Source organism: Mesoplodon densirostris, chromosome 4, assembly GCF_025265405.1.
Source record: "Mesoplodon densirostris isolate mMesDen1 chromosome 4, mMesDen1 primary haplotype, whole genome shotgun sequence".
Classification (NCBI taxonomy): Eukaryota; Metazoa; Chordata; class Mammalia; order Artiodactyla; family Ziphiidae; genus Mesoplodon; species Mesoplodon densirostris.
In genome coordinates this window covers 33,689,268-33,701,874 of record NC_082664.1, presented here as the reverse complement: position 1 = coordinate 33,701,874, position 12,607 = coordinate 33,689,268, and the positions used below count along the sequence as shown (strand labels likewise).

General features: G+C 46.1%; 1 protein-coding gene across 3 annotated transcripts in view; it reads left to right on the top strand.

Annotated features, from left to right (window-relative positions):
• The window catches only part of SMOC1 (SPARC related modular calcium binding 1), a 154,313-nt gene that overhangs the window by 89,368 nt on the left and 52,338 nt on the right, over positions 1-12,607 (top strand). For all 3 annotated transcript variants that reach the window (XM_060095926.1, XM_060095925.1, XM_060095924.1), the window contains exons 4-5: positions 10,218-10,317; positions 12,430-12,477. In XM_060095926.1, the coding sequence (XP_059951909.1) occupies positions 10,218-10,317; positions 12,430-12,477 (148 nt within the window). The remainder of the gene's footprint in view (positions 1-10,217; positions 10,318-12,429; positions 12,478-12,607) is intronic.

Genomic DNA, 12,607 nt, shown 5'->3' with positions numbered 1-12,607 from the left:
AAAACAATCAAACCAAAAAACCAATCTACCGATAATAACAAGTGCTAAAAACTCTACTGAAAAAAAAGGAAGCTGCTGCTTCTTGGTGGCTGCTAGCATTTCATACCTGTCTCTGGGGTCCGTGCTGATGGCCGCAGCTCACGCCAGTCTCTGGAGCTTTTTAGGTGGTGCTCTGAATCCCCTCTCCTTGCGCACTGCAAAACAAGGGTCTCTTGCCTCTTAGGCAGTTCCAGACTTTTTCCCAGACTCCATCCTGGCTAGCTGTGGCGCACTAGCCCCCTTCAGGCTGTGTTCACGCAGCCAACCCCAGTCCTCTCCCTGGGATCCGACCGAAGCCCGAGCCTCAGCTCCCAGCCCCCACCCGCCCCGGCAGGCGAGCAGACAAGCCTCTCGGGCTTGTGAGTGCTGGTCAGCACCAATCCTCTGTACAGGAATCTCTCCACTTTGTCCTCCGCACCCCTGTTGCTGCGCTGTCCTCCGCCTCCCTGTTGTTGTGCTCCCCTCCGTGGCTCCAAGGCTTCCCCCCTCCGCCACCTGCAGTCTCTGCCCGAGAAGGGGCTTCCTAGTGTGTGGAAACCTTTCCTCCTTCACGGCTCCCTCCCAGAGGTGCAGGTCCCGTCCCTATTCTTTGTCTCTGTTTTTTTTTTTTTTCTTTTGCCCTACCCAGGTACGTGGGGAGTTTCTTGCCTTTTGGGAAGTCTGAGGTCTTCTGCCAGCATTCAGTAGGTGTTCTGTAGGAGTTGTTCCACATGTAGATGTATTTTTGATGTATTTATGAGGAGGAAGGTGATCTTCACATCTTACTCCTCCGCCATCTTGAAGGTACCCCCATTGGATATTTTTGAAACGTAAAAACGTATTTGATATCTTCCCCCTGAAATGGAAATAGAAGTGAACGAACAAGAGGTGTCATATTTGCTGTTTACAAAACCTGGGCCATTCTAGGTACCAAATCGGAGGGCAGGATTCAAGAAAATAAAGTTCTTTGTGTCCTTGAAGCCCTAACAAACACTAAGATTTAAATAAATATCTTTATGTGTGTGGTGGAGGGGATGGTGTTCTCACTTTTTGGAAAATACAAAAAATATTTTTCATCATGTATTTGGAAAAATGGTCCTTACACTGACAATTACATACCGGTTCATAAATTTCCACCTTATTCTTAACCAGCAAAAGTTCAACTTAGGGCACAGTTGTAAAATAACAGAACTTTTGGGTCAAAGGGGACAGAGGTATCTGGTTCATCTCCTTCCTCTCCCTGCCCCACCACATCCAGGGACAATTTCTCACCAAGCAGTCATCTACCTTCTGCTTGATTGCCACCAAAGACAGGAAACTTATTACCACCAATGACAACATAATGCATTTTGGGACAATTTAGTTGGAAATTCCTTCCCTACATTGACTTGAAAGTCATAATTTCCAACAGAGGACCCCCATTCTAGCTAAGGAACTTACAGATTCCACAGAAATCACACTTTCCACAAAAAGATCTGAAGACAGACACCATTATGTCCTTGTGAAATCCTGTCTTATAGCCAACAAATATTTCTTTTCACCCTGGCAAAGATCTTTAGTTCTATTGCTCATTCCCATATCACAGGGTTTTATGTCTCTCTTTCCTCCTGGCCTCTTTCCTCTTAATTCAGTTTGCTAAGGTGCCCCTTATAGAGTGTCCTTCCCCAAACTGGCCACAGTATTTCAGGTGTAGTCATAAACAGCTTGGGGAAGAATGGGATTATCTCTTGTTCTAAACACACTATTGCTTGACTAATATCACGTTGGCAGCCACATTACACCATTGACTCATAAAAAACATAGTCAACAAGGACTCCCACATTTAGGAGGATTTGAAATTGAGGGATTATCTTCCTTCCTTGCATCTTCTCCATTAAACTCTGGAGGATGAGGCAAATACTCTAAAAGGAAAATCCCTCTTTCCCCAGCAGACAGTCCTCCCTAGACTTGGCATAGAGCAGGAGACAGTGTCTACAGCCAGCAAGAATAGCAGTGCTTTGACGCTACAACCTACATCCTCTCTGTAAAACAGAAGGGGAAAGGGATGAAATCTGCTTGTGCTGAGTACATACTCTACACCTGACACTATTTTAGATGCTTTATGTATCTTGTCTCATTTTGTCTTCTCAGTAACCTTCAGGGTAGGCACCATTAGCCTTATTTCATAAATAGGCTCAGAGAGGTTAAGTGACTTTGCCAAAGTTACACAGAGATGGTATTTAAACCCAGCTCATTTTGACTCCAAAGCCATGTTTTTTTCTTCTGCATCCTGTTGCTTCTCAGCCAGACCTGACTAAAGATGAGGGGGACATTTGTGGGATAACCTCTTCTAAACAGAGGGAGAAACAGCTCATGCTAGCCAGACCAAAAGGATTACAACATCCCTCCTGTCTCCCCTGCTCGTCTCACTATAATCAAACTTTCTTCCATGTGTGAAATCACCCAGAAGATTTAATGCCACGAATCACTAGATCCATGAATTAAAAGACCACATGTCATCAGAACAACTGGAACAGAAAAACTTTGGAGAGAAGTATTGTCCCAAGGCCCCTTGCTCCCAAATTCCCGCCTAGAAAAGTATTTATTTCTTTAGTAGTTCATGATAAATGCCAGAAAGGATAGAGTGACGAAGTGTCTTTTAAAACACTGGTTCTTGGAGTGTGGTCCCTGAACCAGCAGCAGCAGCATCACTTGGGGACTTCTTAGAAATGCATGTTATCCAGAAGACCCCAGAACTAATGAATCCAGAAATTCTGTCGGTGGGGCCCAGGAATCTGTTTTCATAAGCCCTCCAGGTAAATCTTACTGTGAACACAATAAACAATGTTCTCCTGCAGCTTCTGATGGAGATAGAGGTTCTAGGGAGATGAGTGGCAACCCCAGATGGCCCAGGGACTCAGTCATCCAGCCAGGGTACATGGCACTTGTGGAAAAACAATTTCTTAGAGGTCCTATAGAGTATGCAGACAAAAGGAAAATGTACCTGCTAACAATATTGCCCTGAAACAAAGTTATTGGGTGGATCTACTGCAAGATGCTTAACTATCACTGTGCATTAGCTTAATCCAAAAAACCTACTAACTGATTTGGAGCAACTGGAAGATTATAAAGAAAAAAAAAAAAAGGTCTCATACTCCCACTGCCAAGGAGAGTTAGAGAAATAGCCACATGCCTTCTGCTTTTAGTTTAACTTTCTCCCACTAGGAAATGTTCCTGTACATGATAGTAGTCATTTCATTACAAGTGTGGTAGTTGCTAGAAGAATGCTGAATCAAGCCTGTCCCTTTGCATATGGTTCACATTTTTCTATTTTACAAAAGAAGTGCAAAGAAAAGGGATGGGAATGGGGTGATGTAGCCACAGGGTAGAGGTGCCTTGGAGGGGATCCCAGGTGTCAATGAAGGTCTAAGGCAATTCAGGATGGATTTCTTAATAGATAGAGCATGAGAAAGCATTACAGAAAAGGAGGTGGGGATTTGCCAGAGGAAAATTGTTTCAAAAAAGAGTAAACTAAATGAAAGCCTGATACCTGGATAGTGAGAAAGTACAACTGGGAAAAGCAGAGAAATACAGCAAGGCCCTGCACTTCATTTTACTGCTTTTTGTTTTCTTTTTCTTTTTGAAAAAAATCATGTTTCAGAAAGCACTAGTACTACCATGGAATGCTCCCTGTGTTACCAAACCAAACTTGGGTCCATTTGCCCTCACCCATGTGCAGCAAAGCCAATCCACTGACACCAGGTTATGGTGAAGGAAAGTAGAGCATTTATTGCAGGGTGGCAAGCAAAGAGAATGGGCAGCTCATGCTCAAAAGACCTGAACTCCCTGACAGCTTTCAGGGAAGGGTTTTTAAAGGCAACATTTGGGGTGAGGCTTGCAGCGCATGGACTTTCTTCTGATTGGTTGGTGGTGAGGTAACAGGGTGATGTTTCTGGATCTTAATCAGCAACCTTCTGGTTCCAACCAGTCTGGGGTCCACATGCTTCTATTTAGCTTGCAGTCACCATCCTCCACCTGGGTGGAGGGGTCTTAGTTTCTGCAGAACAACTCAAAGATGTGTGTCAGATGGTTATGTATATCCCTGGAGGAGGAGCTAGGACTGTGTTTTACAATCATTGAAGTATTGTTTAAGCGATCATTACTTTTCTTGCTTCACTGCTTTTCCTTTGTTTCTGTACTCTCTCACTTCCCTAATTAGTAACTGCTTGAGTCTGCTCTTTGGAACTCAGAGAAGGCCTAGGAGCCTAAAGCCTTTCGTTTAGTGTAGTTTTCTACGAATAAGAAATGGGGCTTTGGTACCTGGAAGGGCCCTGCAGGGTCCTGCTTGGTTTCCCCCTTTTCTTTGATACTCCTCAATCCTGAGAGGAACAAGGGTGGGACAAGAAAGGGAATAACGCTTTAGATAGAGAGGTTAAAAATAATAAACTCAGGGGCTTCTCTGGTGGCGCAGTGGTTGAGAGTCCGCCTGCCGATGCAGGGGACATGGGTTCGTGCCCCGGTCCAGGAAGATCCCACATGCCGCGGAGCCGCTGGGCCCGTGAGCCATGGCCGCTGGGCCTGCGCGTCCGGAGCCTGTGCTCCGCAACGGGAGAGGCCACAACAGTGAGAGGCCCGCGTACAGCAAAAAAAAAAAAAAAATAAATAAATAAATAAATAAATAAATAATAATAAACTCAGTGTTAGGGGATTCGGTTTCACCCACACAAAGTTAAGGGAGGGTCCCACAGTTAACTGAGTTTATGAATTGCTGCAAATGATATCTTCCTCTCAGAGCTGAATCATGAACTGATTTAAGGCTCTGAGAAGTTCTGCAGTCAAGAAATCTTTTAATTTTATTTGACCCAATATTCCAAAGTTATTTGGCTAGAGAACCCTTTCATCTCCAATAATTCCTAGTCACACCCAATAGGACACCAACTGTATTCATCACTGTATCAAAGTGACAGACGTAAAGGTGGAGGAAGAGAAGCTTCACATTCTAGAAGGGAAGGAAGTGGGTGCACGCAAGGGAGACTGTTCTCCTAGGGAAGCTGGTAGGAAAAAGAGCAAAAGTCCAACAACAAAGAAGCTGCTTTAGGATGCAAGGTCCGACTCCTGTCCGAGAAGACCTCCAAGAACAGCCAGAAGAAAGCAGGCTGGTCAGGGGGCACAGCAGAGGCCCCCATGCTATTGTCGGAACCACTCCAGATATGGCCTCTAGCTCAAACTGGAGCAAAAGACTCTTGATTGGAATATTTATCTTATCTCCTCTCCCTCTCCCCCAAAAGAGTTCCATCTGCCAGAGAATTACAGGGCACAAAGACAGTTCCCTCAGACACCAGCACTGGGACCCAGGCCTTTCTTCATCTCCCTTCCAGGTCTGGGGGGACTTCTGTCTGCCAGGACTAGGTCCTGGCCCTCATCCTACCTCTCTTGTGTCTGGGTCTCAGTTTCCTCATTTGTAAAGCGTTTGGATGAGACTGGTGATCCCTAAGGCTTTTTCCAGCTCTGTCAATTCTGAAATTTTATGAGAGCTTGGAGATCGGTATCTGAATCCCTGTGCTGTTACGAACTAGCTGTAACATTTGAACAAGTAACCTCTGCTCCCTGTACCTCTCCTAGGAAAGATTTGCACACTGGGTGACCTTGAGACCCAAAAGAGATAATGTGTCTGTCACCGTGGTGATTGAAAAGTCATTGTAAATGTAGAAGGTGTTGTTTTCCATTTGGGGCGTGGCACCTGAGTGATCCTTGTCTCTCTACATGGTCCGTTGTCTCCCTTGCTTTTCTCCTGCTTTCCTCCATTGGCTTTCCTCCAAAGCCCCATTGGCTTTGCCCTGTGAGCTGGTGTTTGTTCTGTTCTTCTCTGCTCATCAGTCACTCAACTTCCCTCAGAGTCCTAGCCTCCCACGTTCTTCCAGGTGTCCACAAATTGACCTAATGTAACAAGCTTAAAATAATTTCAGATTTGCCTTAATTTGGACAGAAAGGTTGACCTGAAGTACACTGCTGGGCTGTTTTTGCAAAGGGCTTCTTGCCAAAAATATTTAAGTATATGAGTCAGAGATGAAATTTACCTACCTAAGAATACACTGTTTTTAAAGCACCTTTAGGAGTACCAGATATATATGCACAGCGTAGTTACAGTATAACCAGAGAGTAACCTCACTTAGGCTGATGTAAAAACACTTTTTGTCTCTTAAGGAAGACCCATCAATTTACCTTTTAGCCTTCCCAGAATATTCCAGAGTGGGGTAGGAACAAACGCCATGGTTTGTATCTGTACCTTTGTGGCTAGAACAACCCTGAGATTTGAAAACTGCACTAGATGCTAGACACTAGAAATAGTCAATTGCCTTGTCAGTTCCTCTTGGCCCATGCTTTTCACATAGATTAAGTCTGAGAGTTGATTAATTTGAGGCTGGTGTGTGGGCTGTGGGGCAGAGATAGAGCAAAGGGGATTACTTACTAATTTAAAAGAATAAATACATTTGCAAGGGAGAAGGTGAAACTAGGTAGGATTTACCTCTTGATCATGTATATATAAACCATTGGTTCTATAGAATTTACATCCTGATTGCTTTTCTGCAAGAAACCTGACTTCTCTCATCTGACAGTAACAGAACTATTTCTGTATGAAAACAAGCTTCCCCTTCCCTTACTCAAACTTGTTCACACTTTTTGCTGATTTCAGATCGCCCCCTCCCTTGGGGCTGGGCAGAATAGAATGTTCTTTAGTTTCTACCAGAGAACCTAGCTGTGCTTTTTTTGAGTGTACAGAGAGTTGGCTAAAAAATAACATAATGATAATAAAAATAAATAGCTAAGTTTAACTAGGCACTTACCATGTGAACTGAGTGCTTTATTTACATTATCTAGTTTAATCCTCCCTACAACTGAGTGAGGTAGGTATTATTATCTCCCCGTTTTTAAATAGTCATGGACAGGCTGAAACTTGGTTTGACTGTGAACCTTTCCAAGGCTGCAGAGGGCTGGAAAGTTCAGTGGTTCAGTTAAAATGAAGTGGCAGACCTGGTCAGTTAAGGAAGGTGGGCTGCAGTCTGACTCTATGACCATTACTTTCCGTCTCCTTGTAATTTCCTTTTCTTCAAGAAGACATCTTGGAAACTCCCCAAGACAACTGACAAACAACCTCTCAATTGAGAACCATGGGTCCATTCACTCAGCACCCCTTCAGCAAAGGGAAGTGACCTTGCTGGGCACTCCCAGCACTTCCTGCAGGCAGAGACCCTGCCTGCATCCTCTGGGTCTTCTTTTGTTCACTGTTGTTCCTTCTCCTGCAGCACACCTGGGGCAGGTGTGCCCATAACGGTGGACTCCAAGCCTCAGAGGAACGTGGCAACCATTCCTCATTCAATTCCAGTTATAAAATGCTAAAGTACTTGGAAGCAGCTTTCAGCCTGAGGGTTTTGTCACCTGGAGTCTGTTCCTTGGAGCCTGGTCTGAGGAGAATGCCGAGGGCCCTGGGGAGAAAGGGCCCGTGTTTGGGCCTGTGGGCCTGGCTGGGGGCTGGGAGGCAGTGTCCCCGAGCCCATACGGATGCAATGGGCGCTCTCAGTGAGCATGTGGCCCTTGGGACCTTCTGAGCGGCGAGGTCAGATTAAATCCACCAAAACAAAGCTTTGGGCTCAGTCTCTTCCTCAGGCATGTGCTTCTGTCCCCAGTAGCCTTGGCTGGGACTCTGCAGGCCCGGGAGGAGGGGTGCTCCGTGCAGCCTCGGAGCTGGACTTGGGTGGGGTACCATCCTCACGGAAAGGGAGGCTGGCCTTGGCCGTGGGAGCCAAGGGGCCCAGAGGTGAGTTGGCGTGGCCACCTGGCCCCAGGGACAGGCTTCCCCAGAGGTGATTATTGGCCAAGGAGGAAGAAACAGCAAGCCAGCCCCCATTAAAATGCTGCCACTGGCAAGGAGTCATCCCTCGGAGCCATCCCCTGTGGGCCGGACAGAACCTGAAGGGGTGAACTCCAAGTTCCCAGCAGTACTTCCCACCTGAACCTCCGGGGGTTCCCAGGGGAGCTCTGGCCCACTAGGAGGCCGGCTTGCCGGGTGTTTCTGACACAGCCAAGAGCAATCATTGCCGCAGCCATCCTGTATCCGGCCACCGGCCCGTGCCAGGCACTGGACTCACACTGTTTTCATTGTCAGAGCCCTTCAGGTTTGGTGCTGTTATCCCCATTTTATAGATGGGGCTCAGAGAGCTAAGTAACGTGCCAGTTCGTAACTGGCTGGATCAGGATTCAAACCCAGGTCTGTCTGGGTTTCTTTCCATTCCACCCTTAGGCTTCCTCAGAAGGTAGCACTAACCTGCCTTAAGACATGGATCTTGGGTGAGAATCTGGGGTAGGAACCATGGCCATGGGGTTATGGATTATCTCCACGAGAGGAAGCAGGAGTGAAACATGGTCCTGGGGTAAAGGCATGGACTACAGTTTCCCTGCATGGACAGTAGAGGTAAATAAAAATGCTCATTTTTTACTGGTAGGAACAAGATGCCCTGCATCTTGTTCTTATCCTGATTTCTATGGGTAGGTCTCAATGAAGCAACTAGTTTTGGGGAAAACTGTGATGTTTGGTACCCACACGAGAGCAGAAGCCTTTTCTGTAGCTTTTCTGTCTTGCTGATAACTTCTGGATTTTACCCAGGCTGTCAAATCTCTCCTTTGCCCCTGTACTCCTTGTATCCCTCACCACTTGATTTGTATGCTGTTATTGTCTATCCTCAATTCTAATGTGTCCTTGATCCCAAGAGGCACCTTTTCCGCACAATTTAATGCCTGTACAATTGGCACACATCTTGTCATTGAGGTCTACATTTAGTGTGGCAGGGCTGTTTAAATTGTTGTTATATTTTTTAGAATGGATGGAGACCAGGAATTTAGGAAATATGATAATTCATGCATTTATTCAACTCATCAAATGCCTACAATAAACGTCAGGCATTGTGCTAGATGCTTGGAATATAGAAATAGCCAATATTCAGTCCCTTGCCTTAGCAAGGTCACAGTCTAATGGGGGAGATAGACTAGACAGATCAACCATTAAGCTCATTGTAATAAGGGCTCTGAATTTGGGGAACCAGGGTGTGTGGAGGGTCAGAGGAAGGAGGGAGAGGAGGTGGGGAGGCTGGGAGCACTTTAAGAAGAAGGTGTATCATGAATGGGGTGGGAAGACAGAGGGTCTGGGAGTGTGCTGGGATGGGTTGGGGAATGGTATTCTGGGCAGGTTGACCAGTTGGAGCAAACAGAAGTTCAGAATCATGAGACCCTAGGATGTGTTTGTGAGCCTCAAAGGCTCAAAGGCTCATTCCAGCTTGTGGCTGGAATGGGGGGTGTGGAGACCTGGGAGTAGAATGAGGCTGTGGGGATAGGCAGGGGGCAGATCATGGGGGCCCTCAAGCTCGTGCAAATCAGCATCGTCTCCATCCTGAGTACGATGACCAGTCATCGAGGGGTTTTACGCAGGGGAATGATGCCCTGATTTGTGTAGAAAGTGGGTGGGAAAAGGATGGTGGGGTGGGGTGGAGGATGTAGACAGAATGACAGCTATTGAGAGAGAAAGGAGAGTTACTCCGAACGAAGCCAAAAGCCTCATTCTCATTTACTATTCCCAGGCAGCGTGGACCCGATCACGGAGACTTGAGGAAGATCACACAGTGGTGCAGCAGGGCATCTAGAACTAGAACCTGCAGGCACAAGTGGCCTTGTTTTTACCGTAACCCCATCACATGTGCCCTTTTCTCAAGAAAGCCATGGGATCAATAGGCAGGCTGACTATAGGCACGGATGCTGGGAAAAGCTAGAAAAAGAAGAAAAGCTTTTCCCTTGTCTCTGCTTCTTCAAGAAGGGTCATATCAACCCACAGTGGTGACATTCCAACTTGTACTTGCCAAATTAGTCCACCAATCAACTTTTTACAAATGGATGGAATACACAGTGAACGTCTCCGAGTACGGTATAAGAGATTAAGCATTAAATGTCATAAGGAAACAGTAAATTGCTATGGTTGCTCCTGGGGGTCACACAGAAAATGTAATCAATGTTGTCTGGCCAGCCTTCAAGGGCCACTCGGGGGAGGGATGCTGGGTGACAGGTCGAAGGAGTTCTCCGCTATGCTGGGGATGCTTTGGAGGAGCTGGGAGGTGACTGTGGATACTGTGACCCAAGACTTACGGTTCTTTTCCCCGTCCCACTTCCCCGAACAGGTGCAGTGCCATACTTACACGGGGTACTGCTGGTGTGTCACCCCAGATGGGAAGCCCATCAGTGGCTCTTCTGTGCAGAACAAAACTCCTGTATGTTCAGGTACCGTAGGGAAGGGCGGGAAGAAAGAAAAGGGTGGGAGAGAGACCCCCTTGGCTGGTCTCCTGAATCTTGTGGGTGCACTTTTGAAAGATTGGTGGTGGTTATGAGCCCTCTTCCAGGTCAGGGAGGAGTCTACCCAAACATGCTTGCTCTGTTGTCAGCTGGGTGATAGGGTCAGTATATGTCTGTGTGTATGTATCTATTTATTTTGAGTTTCAGTTTCTGGTTCAATGCTCTTTTCTCAAGCATCGGCCATAACCTCTAGAGAGCGTGGCATATAAGTTTGTAGCTTGTGTGCTTTTGGTTGCTCGTGGCCCTGGGTGCACACTTTATTGAGATAAATTTCAAGACTGCGTTGGAGTTCAACATCAAAGGCTGTGACAACCAATTAGGGATGTCTTTCACGGGTGCAGGAGAGGAGGGTGGTGGTCTACGTTGCCATACGTTTGCAACCCCTGAACAATGTAATGTGTGGTGATGGAAAACATTCATAACCGCGGCCCTCAAATCTGGCTGTCATCAGCAGTGCCTGGGGAATTCAAAAAGAACCCAGGTGTCGAGGCTTCTTCCGTATTCGGATCCAGTGGTCATGGAGACTTGGGGTCCACGTGTTTAGGAGCTTCTCAGGTGGTTCTCATGATGAGACAGGTTAGGGAACCACTGCTTTATAACAACCCTCTGGGTGAGTCCATAGGAAAAATGAAGTCCTTTTTATTTCCAACTTTATAGGCATAGAGAAATTTTGTTCTTAGATCAGTTTTGTGGGATTGTGCCTTTTGGATTTAGGCAAGCTTCCCACTTCCCACTTCCATTCAGATGGAAAGGGACTTCAAGACACTCCCTTAATTCACTATGCAGCGTTAACAAAAAAAAAGCCTATCCCATCCACCAGCTGCTTCCTATTTCTCTGTAATCTGTGTATATGAGATTTTATTTATTTACTTATTTTTAATTTTTAAGTGCAAGCAAAGTCTAAAACATTATTCTAAAACCTCTGGGAAATTCCAAAGGCAGTCCTGCTGTCCTAACGTTTTCCTTTTTTTCCCCAAATTTATTCATTTTTCAACCAGCCCTGCTATATAAGGGGAAAGGTGAGTGGAAAGGGCCGTAAGTATCTACATTAGGAAACCAAAATTTGCAGGCCAAAAAGGAAAGTTTACTTTATTTGTGGTTTACATGGAAACTGGAAACCTTAATTGGGGTTGGTGTGGGGAGGGGGAGGAGGAGGAATGAGCCCTCCTTGCAAATGACCTGGAAAGTTTCATTTAAAGCAAACAAATGTGCTAGAAACAAGTCATGCAGGGAAATATAATTGAATTCTCACAAAGCTAGTATACGGAGAAGGGGTTGGCTATGGATTATGATGGGTTTCTTCTCTTTCGTCGCGGGGACTTCCACAGATGCCCTGGTGTTCCTGGGCTGGCTGTGCCCTGCATGTGCGGGGTTGGGTGTCATGGGAAAGGCAGGTGCAACAGGGTCAGGACCGTCGGATGGCGGCACAGGGCATCCAAGCACATGCAGGGCAAAGCGTTTGGCCAAACCCCCAGACTGCCCGCTCCTTGAGGAACACGCTGCATCTAGAAAATTGTTTCCATGCCTCAGACTATTTTGGCCCATTCATTACAATTGGGCCAACAATTTTCTACTTAATGCAGATGGAAAATCGCCGATTTCCTGCCCTAACCAGCAAGGGATGTCAGTCATTGCATTTGCAGTGAGAGGGGTTTTCTTTTCAGTTGGCCCCCCCTGGCTGGATGGGGCTCAGAACATGGAGTTGGTGGGAAGTGGAGGTGAGGGGCAGTCAGTGGAATGTTCAACAAAGGAGTTATGTGGTTGTGGAATTTTGTAAAAATCTGGTCAAGACTATTGCCAGGGAGCCTGGAAATCATTGTTCATCTCAACGGCGCTGTGATATCAGTGACATTGATGTTAAACAAACCCCAGTCACATGTATGTATGTACTCACTTTGTATATAATGTTCCTAGATGTGTATACAATATATATATATACATAACCACATGCTCATAACATCAGGCTTTACCAACTCTTTGAAAGAAACCAACCGCGATGCATTCTGAATGTCTGTGTTTTTGTTTCCCCTCTCACCCAAGGTTCAGTCACCGATAAGCCCGTGAGCCAGGGTAACTCAGGAAGGAAAGGTGAGTGGAGTTTCACGCTTTATCTGAATGTTTGCTTCTAAAGCCAGTCCAAGCAGGCATTCTTAGACAAGATGGAAGGAGCCTGGGGTGAAAGCTAAAAGTGCCCCGCAGAAAATTCCCATTCTTATTC